The sequence below is a fragment of the Choloepus didactylus genome, chromosome 8, assembly GCF_015220235.1.
Source record: "Choloepus didactylus isolate mChoDid1 chromosome 8, mChoDid1.pri, whole genome shotgun sequence".
In the NCBI taxonomy this organism is placed as follows: Eukaryota; Metazoa; Chordata; class Mammalia; order Pilosa; family Megalonychidae; genus Choloepus; species Choloepus didactylus.
In genome coordinates, this window is record NC_051314.1 from 144,577,378 (window position 1) to 144,590,296 (window position 12,919).

The 12,919-nt window shown below is 38.2% G+C and overlaps 1 protein-coding gene across 1 annotated transcript in view; it reads right to left on the minus strand.

Moving 5' to 3' along the window:
• Window positions 1-2,542: 2,542 nt before the first annotated feature.
• CDNF (cerebral dopamine neurotrophic factor) overlaps window positions 2,543-12,919 on the minus strand; it is a 32,380-nt gene continuing 22,003 nt past the window's right edge. Inside the window, exons 4-6 of the mRNA XM_037847522.1 lie at window positions 9,164-9,291; window positions 7,957-8,098; window positions 2,543-4,149 (exon numbers count right to left, since the gene is read on the minus strand). Coding sequence (XP_037703450.1) covers window positions 3,971-4,149; window positions 7,957-8,098; window positions 9,164-9,291 — 449 coding nt within the window. The 3' untranslated portion in view covers window positions 2,543-3,970. The remainder of the gene's footprint in view (window positions 4,150-7,956; window positions 8,099-9,163; window positions 9,292-12,919) is intronic.

Consider the following 12,919-nt stretch of genomic DNA (forward strand, 5'->3'; position numbering starts at 1 on the left):
CATAGGTTTTACCCTTGGGAAGACGGTTGCTGCAAAGGAGAGGCTAGGCCTCCCTATGGTTGTGCCTAAGAGCCTCCTCCCGAATGCCTCTTTGTTGCTCAGATGTGGCCCTCTCTCTCTGGCTAAGCCAACTTGAAAGGTGAAATCACTGCCCTCCCCCCTACGTGGGATCAGACAGCCAGGGGAGTGAATCTCCCTGGCAACATGGAATATGACTCCCGGGGAGGAATGTAGACCCAGCATCGTGGGATGGAGAACATCTTCTTGACCAAAAGGGGGATGTGAAAGGAAATGAAATAAGCTTCAGTGGCAGAGAGATTCCAAAAGGAGCCGAGAGGTCACTCTGGTGGGCACTCTTACGCACAATTTAGACAACCCTTTTTAGGTTCTAAAGAATTGGGGTAGCTGGTGGTGGATACCTGAAACTATCAAACTACAACCCAGAACCCATGAATCTCGAAGACAGTTGTATAAAAATGTAGCTTATGAGGGGTTACAATGGGATTGGGAAAGCCATAAGGACCACACTCCACTTTGTCTAGTTTATGGATGGATGAGTAGAAAAATAGGGGAAGGAAACAAACAGACAAAGGTACCCAGTGTTCTTTTTTACTTCAATTGCTCTTTTTCACTCTAATTATTATTCCTGTTATTTTTGTGTGTGTGCTAATGAAGGTGTCAGGGATTGATTTAGGTGATGAATGTACAACTATGTAATGGTACTGTGAACAATCGAAAGTACAATTTGTTTTGTATGACTGCGTAGTATGTGAATATATCTCAATAAAATGAAGATAAAAAAAAAAAAAAAATCCAAACCAAACCAGGAATAATATCCATGTCAGACTACTACTGTTTGAAAGAAAGTTTTCAAGCCCAGGGTTTGGTCACTTTTGTCAGAACGTCTGGCTTCTAAATCTTGTGTGTTTATGGGTTTGAGGTAAAAACAGACTAAAAATGCACCCACTGACATACAGAATGAGAAAAGAAGTGATTTAAAAATAAAATAAAATAGAACAGCAGTAGCTACTTCTTGTCAAACCAAAAGAAGAGGAAAATATAACTGCCTACGTTTACGAAAGATGCAAATAGCAAAGAGGAAGAAGAGTTAGGATACAATAACCAGGAATTATAACTAAGATTCACAGTAAGGGAAAACGGCAGAGATGGTTTGTGGCCACAAAGGATCTATTCCCCACTTCTTTTGCAGTGAAAAAAATCCTATGTTATCTGGGCAGCAAAGAACCCAACCAGAAGATGTTATGTCCCAACCTCCCTTGTTTAGCATATGATTTATATCCCAGTCAATGCATACCAGTGGTGTATTGAATGAGAATGGGGGTGAGGGTGGGGGCTGCCTTAAGAAAGCTGGCTCAGCTGGGAGGCAGGGCCTTCCATGCCTTCTCCCCTTTGGAATATGGCGTCCCAGCTGCCAACCTGGATCATGAGTTAAGAATTGATGGGAGAGTAAATTCTTGCATGCTTAAGCCATTGGTTTCTATTGTTATTGTTATATTCTGCTTTATCAAAAACCTAAATAACAGAGACTGGCACAAGGGAATATACATCAATTACAGGATCTAAGACATAGGTACTTGCTACTCAAAACGTGGTCCCTGAACTAGCAGCATGGGCATCACCTTGGAGCCTCTTAGAATTGCAGCATCTCAGGCCCTGCCCAACAGGGTACAGACTCAGAATCCGCATTTTAATAGGTGATTTGTATGCAGAGTAAAGTTTGAACACTACCTTGGAATAAATTTCTTTCGAAAAACCAAACTAAACACCATGGATTTGAATGGGCCACTGGCGATGTTGCTATTACCTAGGCTTTTAGCCTGAAAAAAAATGGCACTGAAAAATCCGACCTGATTTTGAGATCAAACATTACATCCTATTTTCAAGTGACAAGGTTCTCAGTAAGTTCAAAGTGCATTAAAGAAAAACAAACATTAAGATTATAAAAAAATAAAAAACCTAACTTTGGTATTTTTAAAAAATAATTCAAAATAAAGTAGTGTACTTTATGTATGATTGTTCCAGTTTGCTAAAGTTGCTGTTATGCAAAATACTAGAAATGGATTGGCTTTTATAAAGGGGATTTATTAGGTTACAAATAACCTAACTTCTAAGGCCATAAAAGTGTCCAAATTAAGGCATCAACAAGAAGATACCTTCACTGAAGAAAGGCAGATGGCATCCGGAACACCTCTGTCAGCTGGGAAGACACTGTGGCTGGCTTATGCTGGTCCTTTGCTCCCAGGTTCTGGTTTCAAAATGGCTTTTTCTAAAATGTCTCTGGGCTTCTGTCTCTCTTAGCTTCTCTCTCTCATCTCCCAGGGCTTATTCTCCCAGGGCGTTTCTCTCTAAGTGTCTGGGGGTCCTCTCTTAGCTTCTCTGGGGCAAACTCTGGGCTTCATCTCTTAGTTTAGCATCTCCAGACGTCTTTCTGTCTGCATCTCCAAACATCTGTGTCTGTGTCAGCCCCTGAGCTCTCTTAAGGACTCCAGTAAACTAATCAAGACCCACCGTAAGTGGGCAGGTCACATCTCCATGGAAACAACCTAATTAAAAGATCCCACCCACAATCGGTCTGTCCCTACAAGACTGCATTAAATAACACTGCCTTTTATGGGGTTCATAACAGAGTCAAACCAGCACAATGATGATCAAGCCGCTAAATTCCACAAACAATAATCACTTCTGCCCATTCACTTCACTGAATCTTTTTTGTCATTTTTAAGTTACTTACTATATATTTCTCATTAAAAAGCACTAATTCTCTGACAACTTCAGTTACATCCTAACTTCCCATGTGAAAACTCATTGATAAGTGAAAATTATACTTTCAGTGTATACTTTCAGTCTGGAAATTTTCTTCTCTACTTCCCCAAAAGACTCCCAGTCAATAAATGCAATTCTTTAAACCAACAAGATGTTTCTGAATCAATTAATTATAGTTAATTCTCAAATAATCATTCTACAGCAGCTTTTTTCCCCCAATATAATTTATATTCAATAAAAGGCACAGATTTTAAGTGTACAACTGGATGAGTTTTGACGATTGTATTCATCCATGTAAGCAGCACCCTAATCAGGATATAAGGTCTCTCCATGGCCTAGGAAGTTCCTTTGTGTCACTTGGCAGTCAGCTTCACCTCTACCTGCCACACAGAAGCATCCACTTCTACCCTGGGTTTTTAATTTTTATGTGGTCAGAAAATGGAAATGAAAAATATTTTATGATTTAAATCTGATAAAATATAATTAAGAACCGTAACACTCCATGTTGCTTGCAGGTGCTTTAATATGCTTTAATCCTCTGTCAAAAGCTTCTCTAATGAACCATAGTGAAGAGCAAAAAAGACAATGCAAGTATTTGATTTGCCAAAACTTCGGCTATATTTATATGGATTTTTTTTATCTCTATTTTGTTCAAATTGATTTTCCAGTAGGATTTCTTCAGATAGGACACACGAATTTAAATGCGTGCTTACTGTGCAACCGTTTCTGATATCAGAGAGCTAGAACCGCCCAGCGATTTGCGCTTCGGAACATAAATTTCACTTTGTAATAAAACGTTGCTTATGATAGGTTATTATCTGGGGTTGAAGTCGTGAGTTGGATAAGCTAAATGTTTCTGTTGTCCTAATCCAATATATTCTGATAAAAGTTAGTGCACGGAGAGGGGCCTCTGAGCACTCACCCCTTTCAGAAGCAATTTACCGCATAAATTTTTCAGGGGTTACCTTTTCCCAGTTTTAAGAGCTAGGCAATGATAATGCATGTAGACCTTACAAGAAAAGTATGCGAAAGGCACTTTTAGATGTTGGTGCACTGCAAAGAAAAAAAAAAAACAAAACAAACTACTAGTATTAGTGTTTCCACTGGTCAACCCACATGGCAGCTTATCTCCAGCGCCGGTGCCTGCAGCTTGTGGTCGCTCCGGCCCCTACGCGCCCTCCCGGAGTCAGCGCTCCTCGCTGGGGCGCGCCGCCGCGTACTTGGGCGCCAGCTCCTTGATCAGGCTCACCAAGTCGGATTTTTCCGCGCAGGCCCTGCACTCTTCCCCCCAGCCGCGCAGTATCTGCTTCAGCTCCGCGACTCTCATCGTCTGCAGGTCAACCGACGCCAAGTCCAGTTTCCTTTCTAAGCGACCAAAGGAAAAGCACAATGAAAACAAAGCTGTGAAGCGCTTGGACAGGGAAAATGGTGTTATCTACCTTGGGGCAATGTCTGTGGAAACCAAGACATACTTAAAGAAAATGTATCATGTAGAAAGCTACTGGGATGATTCGTATTCTCTCAGCGTTTCTCTGTGAGCTATGGCACTTGGGTCAAAAACAGGAGCAGGTGTCGTTTTGCAGTGTTGGAACGTCTCTCTAACCAAGAATTCCGAAAACCAACATCTCCTAATTGCTGCTGCTAAGGTGAAAAGAAGGAGCTAGATCAAAGGCAGTGCTTAGCTGGTAATTAACTAGAAAGTTTTGTTCATTTTTATTCAAATATATTTCTGTATTCAAACAGATAGGCACAGATATTAAAAAGCACTATGGAGTTTTAAATAAAAGTTTCAAAGAAACCCAAACACCTGGATACATTAGGAGCATTTTCATTGATCCTTAATTGTTGGGCTCTTGGCTTACACTGTTTCAATTCCCCCAACAGCAGTGGGATTACTAAATTATCCCACATGCCTTAAAGCCTGTTGTGATTATCTATCCACTTCCCTATATGCCAATAATACTTTTCTTCAAGCTCTCCTTTAGCAAGACAGCTTGCTGAGTTCCTCAAATTGCTCACAGATTATCTCTAGAAAACTTCAAAACTCAGCTACTTCTCTACTGACAAGCCCAAAAATAGAAAAAAAAATTAAGTTCCTCTATAACATACTCATGATTACAATTTTTCCCTATCAGAAAGGGAAGATTTTCCTCTTTCTCCTTTGCTTCTCCACCACATTTCCAGGAATGTGGATACATTTAAATTTACTTATTAAACACTTACTGGCAGCCCAAGACCTTTACAGCTTGAATTCTCTTTAAGAGAGCTTTCCTTTTTTTCCCTGCATAATAGAACATAATGTTTCAAAACCTTTTAAAAACCTATAATGGTCAAATTACTTATCAAAAATTAAATAGATTTTTAAAGTTTTTTTTTTTTTGGAGGGTTAGCTACACTCTGCTCCTGAGAACTCTCCAGTTTTTATGGTGATCCATTTTAAAAAACAAAGCAAATGAACAAAAACATTCTTACAAATCAAAAACTAATTGCCACATTCCTCCCAAATGCCTCTTTGTTGCTCAGATGTGCCCTCTCTCTCTAGCTAAGCCAACTTGAAAGGTGAAATCACTGCCCTCCCCCCTACGTGGGATCAGACACCCAGGGGAGTGAATCTCCCTGGCAACGTGGAATATGACTCCCGGGGAGGAATGTAGACCTGGCATCGTGGGACGGAGAACATCTTCTTGACCAAAAGGGGGATGTGAAAGGAAATGAAATAAGCTTCAGTGGCAGAGAGATTCCAAAAGGAGCCGAGAGGTCACTCTGGTGGGCACTCTTACGCACAATTTAGACAACCCTTTTTAGGTTCTAAAGAATTGGGGTAGCTGGTGGTGGATACCTGAAACTATCAAACTACAACCCAGAACCCATGAATCTCGAAGACAGTTGTATAAAAATGTAGCTTATGAGGGGTTACAATGGAATTGGGAAAGCCATAAGGACCACACTCCACTTTGTCTAGTTTATGGATGGATGAGTAGAAAAATAGGGGAAGGAAACAAACAAACAAACAGACAAAGGTACCCAGTGTTCTTTTTTACTTCAATTGCTCTTTTTCACTTTAATTATTATTCTTGTTATTTTTGGGTGTGTGCTAATGAAGGTGTCAGGGATTGATTTAGGTGATGAATGTACAACTATGTAATGGTACTGTGAACAATCGAATGTACGATTTGTTTTGTATGACTGAGTGGCATGTGAATATATCTCAATAAAATGAAGATTAAAAAAAAATAATAATCCAACTCCATACTTAACTTGTTTGGTCATTTCACAGATGACCTGATGGAATACCTTTAAAAGTAGAAACTTTCATAGCTTAAATCATCAATACTAGGCAGTTCAAAGGAGCCTGTTCAGTCTCAATTTTCTAGAAAACAATAAACTGGGGAGAAGAATTTAGAACTGTTAGTCTATTCAAAAGGTTGAAGCAGAGAAATACTTCTTTTTGCAAGTATCTGCAGTTTCTTTCAGTTTTTCTATGGAACTTGGCATCTGGCATTAATTTTAAAAAGGGGGAAATCTCTGACATCCTAAAACTACCAAGAAAAAAGTCGATACAAAAATTAAAAGTAGTTCACGGCTCCCCAAGGGCCTCTAGTGGCTAGTGTTGCCAAAACATGAGGCAGTACTCACTTCTCAGCAATATCTGATTAATTTTTCTGTTGTCCAAGGAGCCGAGTAAAATCCTTGCACATAGCAGAAGTTATTCAAAGTAATACTTTGTTGAATCAAAGAATCAGCACAGGTTTGTCCCTGTATCGATATGGTTGTGTGTTGGTTCAGTGATTCCTGCCTCAGCTTTATCCTTTGAAGCCAGTATAAAAGGGAAGTCTATCCTATAATCACTAGGCTGGAAGTTAAGGTGTGCCTTGGGCAAACTGGGAAATAACTTGTCTTTGGTACCTTACAGCCTTAAAACTATTTAAAGCTAGCTACACTATACAGCTGTGTTGGAAAATAAGACTAAAATAATTCAGAGTTAGAGGCCAATGACTTGATTTGTTTCCAATCCTGTTCTGGCTATGTAACAGAAAACAAAGGTTTAAGCAAAAGGAATAAGTCTCTACTGGTGGAATTTCAGGTATTTGGAATAACCTGAGGGCGAAATTCCCTAGCCTTTTACCATATCTACTCCATCTACCCAAAAGGCTGCCCCAGATACAAATCTGCAGTATAAGAATAGATCTCTCTGTGTGAAGTTTATAAGGCCAAAGAGAATGTTTTAAATAGGTCATCTTCCTTTTCTCCTTGCTGATTGGCTGTTTCACCAGGCGAAAGCTGACTTGGTTCTAATAACCTATTTTCTAAAATTTAAAGCAGGCAGAATGGAAAATATGACCAAGAAAAAAGACAGTTAACACCTTCAAGTCCATAAATCAGCTTTGAATAGAGGCAACTTTTGTCTTAGTAGGTCACCAAGAATGAAAGCACCCTTCTTAGCTGTTCCTTTTATAGCTGGAACTTTCCTTGACCTACACAGCCAATATTGCCTTGGTGATTTAGGAGTTTAAACTTTGCTATTTGGGCTGTGTTGGAGACTGAATCATGTCCCCCATTTGTACATGGGAATTTTGAAGATGTTATTATTACTTAAGGTGTGGACTAATTTGTGAATAAGATCTTCGAAGATCCTATTTAGACGAGGCCAAACTGAATCAGGATGGGCTTTAACCCATCTGACTGGAGTTCTTATAAGGCAGAGGAAATGCAGACAACTGAACAGGAGAAGAAGCCAGAAGGAGAACCCATGTCACGAGGCAGCGATGCAAGACCAGGAACCCCAAGGAGTGCAGCAAGCATGTCCCAGAACCCGGGAGTCCAGAAAGCATGGCCTGTCAAGACCTTGCTTTTGAATTTCCAGCCTCCAAAACCATGAGACAACAAATTCCTGTTCTTTAAGCCTACCCACTGTGTGGTATTTGTCGTAGCAGCCCTGGCAAACTAAGACAGGCTGGCAGTTTTATCTAATGTATTTGTGGCAGTACTATTTATTTCTCTTCTCTGAAAGAAGCTCAAATGGCATTAGACTCCATTCATCTGCCCAGCAATCTATTAGTGAGTAGAGAATCCATTTCTTTCTCACACTGACTTATTAGAAAACATGGCCCTATGTTCAGAAATCTGGCAATACATTAGACATATTGGGAAAAATGCTTGATTCTGTTTTACCGTATTTCAGCTCACAGATCTGGTCGTCAGTCTTCTTTAGCTTCTCACAAATCTTCATTACAGGCATATGCACACTCATTGGGCGAGTGACTTCACTTAGGATTTTCGTGGCGGCATCTTTCGTTGCTCCTAGATAATAGCACTGAAGTGAAATAAGAGAATTTAGTATTCAGGCAATGAAAAAGAGGGTAAGATCATATTGAGAAGTGAGAAAGATGTTAACCTAGTTTTCATGACCCAGCTATTAAATTTTAACCCCCATTAACTAAGATGCCAGAAAACAAGTGACTCAATTGCTATGCTCCTTTTAATTAGAAGCACTCACAGTACCCATGATGATGCTAAAGTGATGATAAGAGCTCACACTTCCTAAGGGTTTTCTCTGTGCCAGGTGCTGCTCTAAGTGCTTTAAAGGTATTAACTCATTTAATTCTCACAATAATCCTGTGAAGTCAAGACTATTCTTGTCCCCATGTTGTACCTGTGCCAACTGAAGTTCACCTAGCTAGCAAGTAAAAGAGAATTCATAACCCATCCTTTTAGCTCTAGAGGCCACGCCCTTTTCTATCATGCTATGCTGCCTTTCAAGCTTCCTGATTTAAGAATTTTACGTTTAAAAATATGAAAAATAATGGCACAAATAAATGACAGAGATTTACAATGTGCCAGTGGTGAGCTGTCTACAATGCAAATTCAACAGACTAATTAAACATGAAAATTTTAGGCATAATGAATTGGCCTAAAATTTTCTTTAGTGATATAACACTATATTGAAACAAGTCTTATATGCACACTCAGGATGACCCATATAAACACCATTTCAAGAAAGTGTAAATACTTCATCAGCTATATATAAATAATAATATAAAATGTTTTGATGGGTTTGACTAGCTGTCTTGGTAAGAGGTGGAAAGTCTACATAATCTTAACTCGGAACAGTATATTCTTATTAGGAATTCAGTTTTATAATTTCACTTAAGAAAACATAGCATTGGTTGCCTGTGGTTTATTCAGAAAGCACAATGAAACTGGGTATCTCCTGGATGAAACTACATATGTCTACATTTCACTGAAAGACCAATTTCTGTTTTCTGTCTATGAAGAACAGGCTTGAGGCAGGAGGACATCAAGTCTAAGAAGAGAAATGAAACTCTTAGCAGGTTTCCTCAAGAACAAGGGGAAAATGAAAAGTGAAAATTTACCATACCAGGCGGCTTTCTTTTCCTTTGACATCCAAGCAAAAACTGATCAGTTCTTTTTCTATGGTGTCCAGAGAAAAGCTCACTCCTTTGGCTATCAAGGAGTTGTAGAATCGGTTCAAGAATTCTGTGCATACTAGAAGAAACAAAGACATTATGTAATGTAGGCACAAAACAACCAACACCACACCCATGTGTATGTTCTACTCACCAAAGGAAAAGTACGCATGGTTCAATGCATCATGATCATTCTAAGTAAAACTGGTCTCAGGCCTGTAGCTCTGAGTTTTAGAATTTTGGCCTGATTGCGGTGGACACTTACTATGAGCTTATTAAATAATTAAATAATTTTTGAAATCAAGTTTCACCTAAAATGAATAACTTTTCCACATTTGGTTGACCCGAGAAGAACACAGAGCATTCTCAAGGATATGCTGCTTGGGACAACTTAGCTGTAAGCACAGACAGAACCCTGCACAGGTATCTTGAGTGAAACCCATTGGTAGTCGGCCTGTGCCTGTATGTTTGTTTCCCTCACCATGAGCCTGATGTGGAAGCCCCGATTTGAACAATCGTATTCAGTCCCAGTATCCAGAGCCAATGCAAGGGACCTGCCCAGAAGGGGCACAGGCAATAACAGTAACAACCATGGCTAACGTTTGGGGTGCTGACACATGCTGTCACTGTCTTAAGCCATAATGTTTACTTACTCCTTCAGTTCTCACAACAACCCCATCAGGCAGATATCTGAGAATCCTCATTTTATAGGAAGAAACTGAGCCAAAGAGAGGTCAATTAAATTGCCCAATAAGCAAAAGAAGTGGGACTAGATCCCAGACAGCTGGGCTCGGGGGCCTTACCCACTAGGATAGCCTGTGGTAGACAAGGACTGCTTTCCCACATTACTTTCCCAAATAGGGACAAGTGTCTACCCAAACAAGCCAAGATGGCAGCTGAGGCCAGAAGCCTATGCAGGAAGATGATGGCCCTATGATGGGGAATAAGAAGAGTAGAGAGTTCTCAGGCCTTTGGTTCTCTCTATCCTTCCTCTTGATTCATGGTATTAACTAAAATGAGGTAACGTGCTCTGTTACCTCCATGCCCCAGCAATCAAGTGACTTATCTATCTGCCTGGTAAATGAAGGAGGATCTAGAAATCACTCTAATATACAAACCGGGCACCTAAAACTGTTTACACTGTGTTCATTTGGTTAAATTAATGTCAATCAATAGACATTTACTGAGCACCTTCCGTGTGCAAAGCACCAGGGGAGAACTTCTAAAGGACAAACTTCAGGAGGAAGGAAAACAAATCCAAAGGAGGAGCATATTGCTAGAAGAAACGAAAAGAAAAGAAAAGAAAAGAAAAGAAAAGAAAAGAAAAGAAAAGAAAAGAAAAGGGCAAATGGGAGAAAATCTGAATACAGATTAACTATAAACAATAATAATGAACATATAGAGGTATAACACAAAGTAAAACCCCAAAACAGGAAAATCATAACTCATGAGATGAGAAATAAAGGAGAACTAGAGTTGAACTATCTAAGGTTCTTTTATTACCCAAAAGGAGGGAGAGAACTATTATCATTAAGTCACATTAAATTTTAGTCAATTAAGCATATTGAAAATGTCAGGATAATAGCTAAAAGAATGTAAATAGATTACCTCCAAATCAGTATTGACACAGGGCAGGGAGAGGGATTTTTAAAGCTTTGTCCATTTGAAGGCAGGAAAGAGAAAAAAGAAACAAAAACGCACAATATGTTTTTTAAAATCCACAAAATTAAGTGGTAGAAATAAATCAAATATATCATTAATGATAATATTTGTAAATGTCTTAAACCTGCAGTTATATACAACAAGATTTTTCAGATTGGAACTTTCAAAAGTCCAGCAATATGCTCTTTAGAGGAGACGCATAAATAAGGCTACACAAAAGGGTGGAAAACAAGCAAACAAAAAACAGACAAAGAGGTTTGCTTTAAAAGCTAGCCAGGCAAATGTTAATCAAAAGCTAGTTTAGCTAAATAAAGCATCACTAGGGATAACAAAAGTCACTACGTAATCATTACATGAACATTTTACCAGGAAGAAAGGATAATCTTGAACTAGTTCACAGCCAATGATGTTGCTTAATAATATAGGAAGGAAAATCCCAATACAACTACAAGAAGAAATTGACAAATTCACAATCATAGTGGTTGGTTTTACACCCACTTGTCAATTATTTGATCAAATAGATCAAAAGTTAGTAAAGGCATAAAACACTTGAACAACGGTATTCACAGGCTTAATCTGATAACCCCTCTCCCCCAGATCAGAGAATTCACATTCTTTTCAAGAAAATATGGAATATTTTCATAGGTTTCCAGATTCTAAGCCAAAAGAGCAAGTCTCAGCAAATACCAAAACAGACAATGCTCATGAGCACAATTAAAAATCAATAACAAAATTAGTATTACCAGCCTAGTAATAACAATAACTCATTTGTCTGGAAGTTTTCAAATACACACTTCTAAGTAATTCGTGGAAAAGTATAATTTTAGATAATTCAAAGAAAAAGTAATAGAATTGAGACGTATGATTTTAGTATATTATTAAAATAAAAATACTATATATAAAACTTATGGGATGATTTAAGGTTAGAACTTCGATATTCATGATATTAAATACATACATTTAAAAAGAAAAAGATATGGACTATTAATGTGCAATATTCAACTCACACAGATGAAAAAGTATAACTATATAAATCAAAAGAATGTAAAAGACATTAAAAAATAAATGGAACAGAAATAAATTAAGTAGAAAAAAATAAAGATAAATAAAACCAATAACTGGTAAAATAGACAAGTTCTGACCAAGAAAAAAAAAAAGAGATAAATCAAAAGCAAACAATATTCAGTCAACCAAAGAGCAAATAAGACTTCTTGGTAGTCAAATGATATGATATGATAACTAAAATTCAAGAAAAAAAATCAAGAGAAGATTTTGGTAATAAAGTTTAAAAGACCCCAGAGAGTAGACCAAAAACCAATGAGGTGGAAAATGAGTAATAAAATTCAAGAAGTTCAGGAAACCCAATACCTAAATATGTCTCAAAATGATACAAGAGGAGAGGATACTGTCAAACAAACAATATAGGAAATATTTTCATGAGGACATGAGTTTCTGCATTGATACAACCAAATAAATGAAAAAAGATCCATACCATGGCATAAAAATCAAGAAACTTTAGAATACTGCAGAAAAAGAAAGATTCTACAATTCTGCAGAAAGGAAAAAAAAAGTTCTAGTAACATGATTGTGAAATAGATCGTCCTTAGGTTTCTTAACAGCTCTGGAATTTAGATGAAAATGGCACAATGTCATTAACATTCAGATGCAAAAGACTTTTCATTCTATAATTCTATATACAACCAAGTTATTAGATAAATGCAAAGGTAATAAAGACATTAACAGACAATTGAGGTCTCAAAAATGTACTCCCATGCACTGTTTTCGGGATGCTATGTCTCTCCAAAACAGATGAGTGAACCAAAGGGGATGAGATGGCTTCTAGGAAAAGAGGGACAAAACACAACAAAAAGAAAAAGGAAATGTCAGCAAGGACGACAGCTCTGTAGCAGGCCTGTGGAAAAGCCCATCCAGATTAGAGCAAGAGCCAGAGTACCAGAATATGTTCTGGAGAGGAAAATGAGACTAGAAGAGTAACAGTTCAGAGATGATTTTCAGTTCCACCAAAAAAAAAAAAAAAAAAAAAA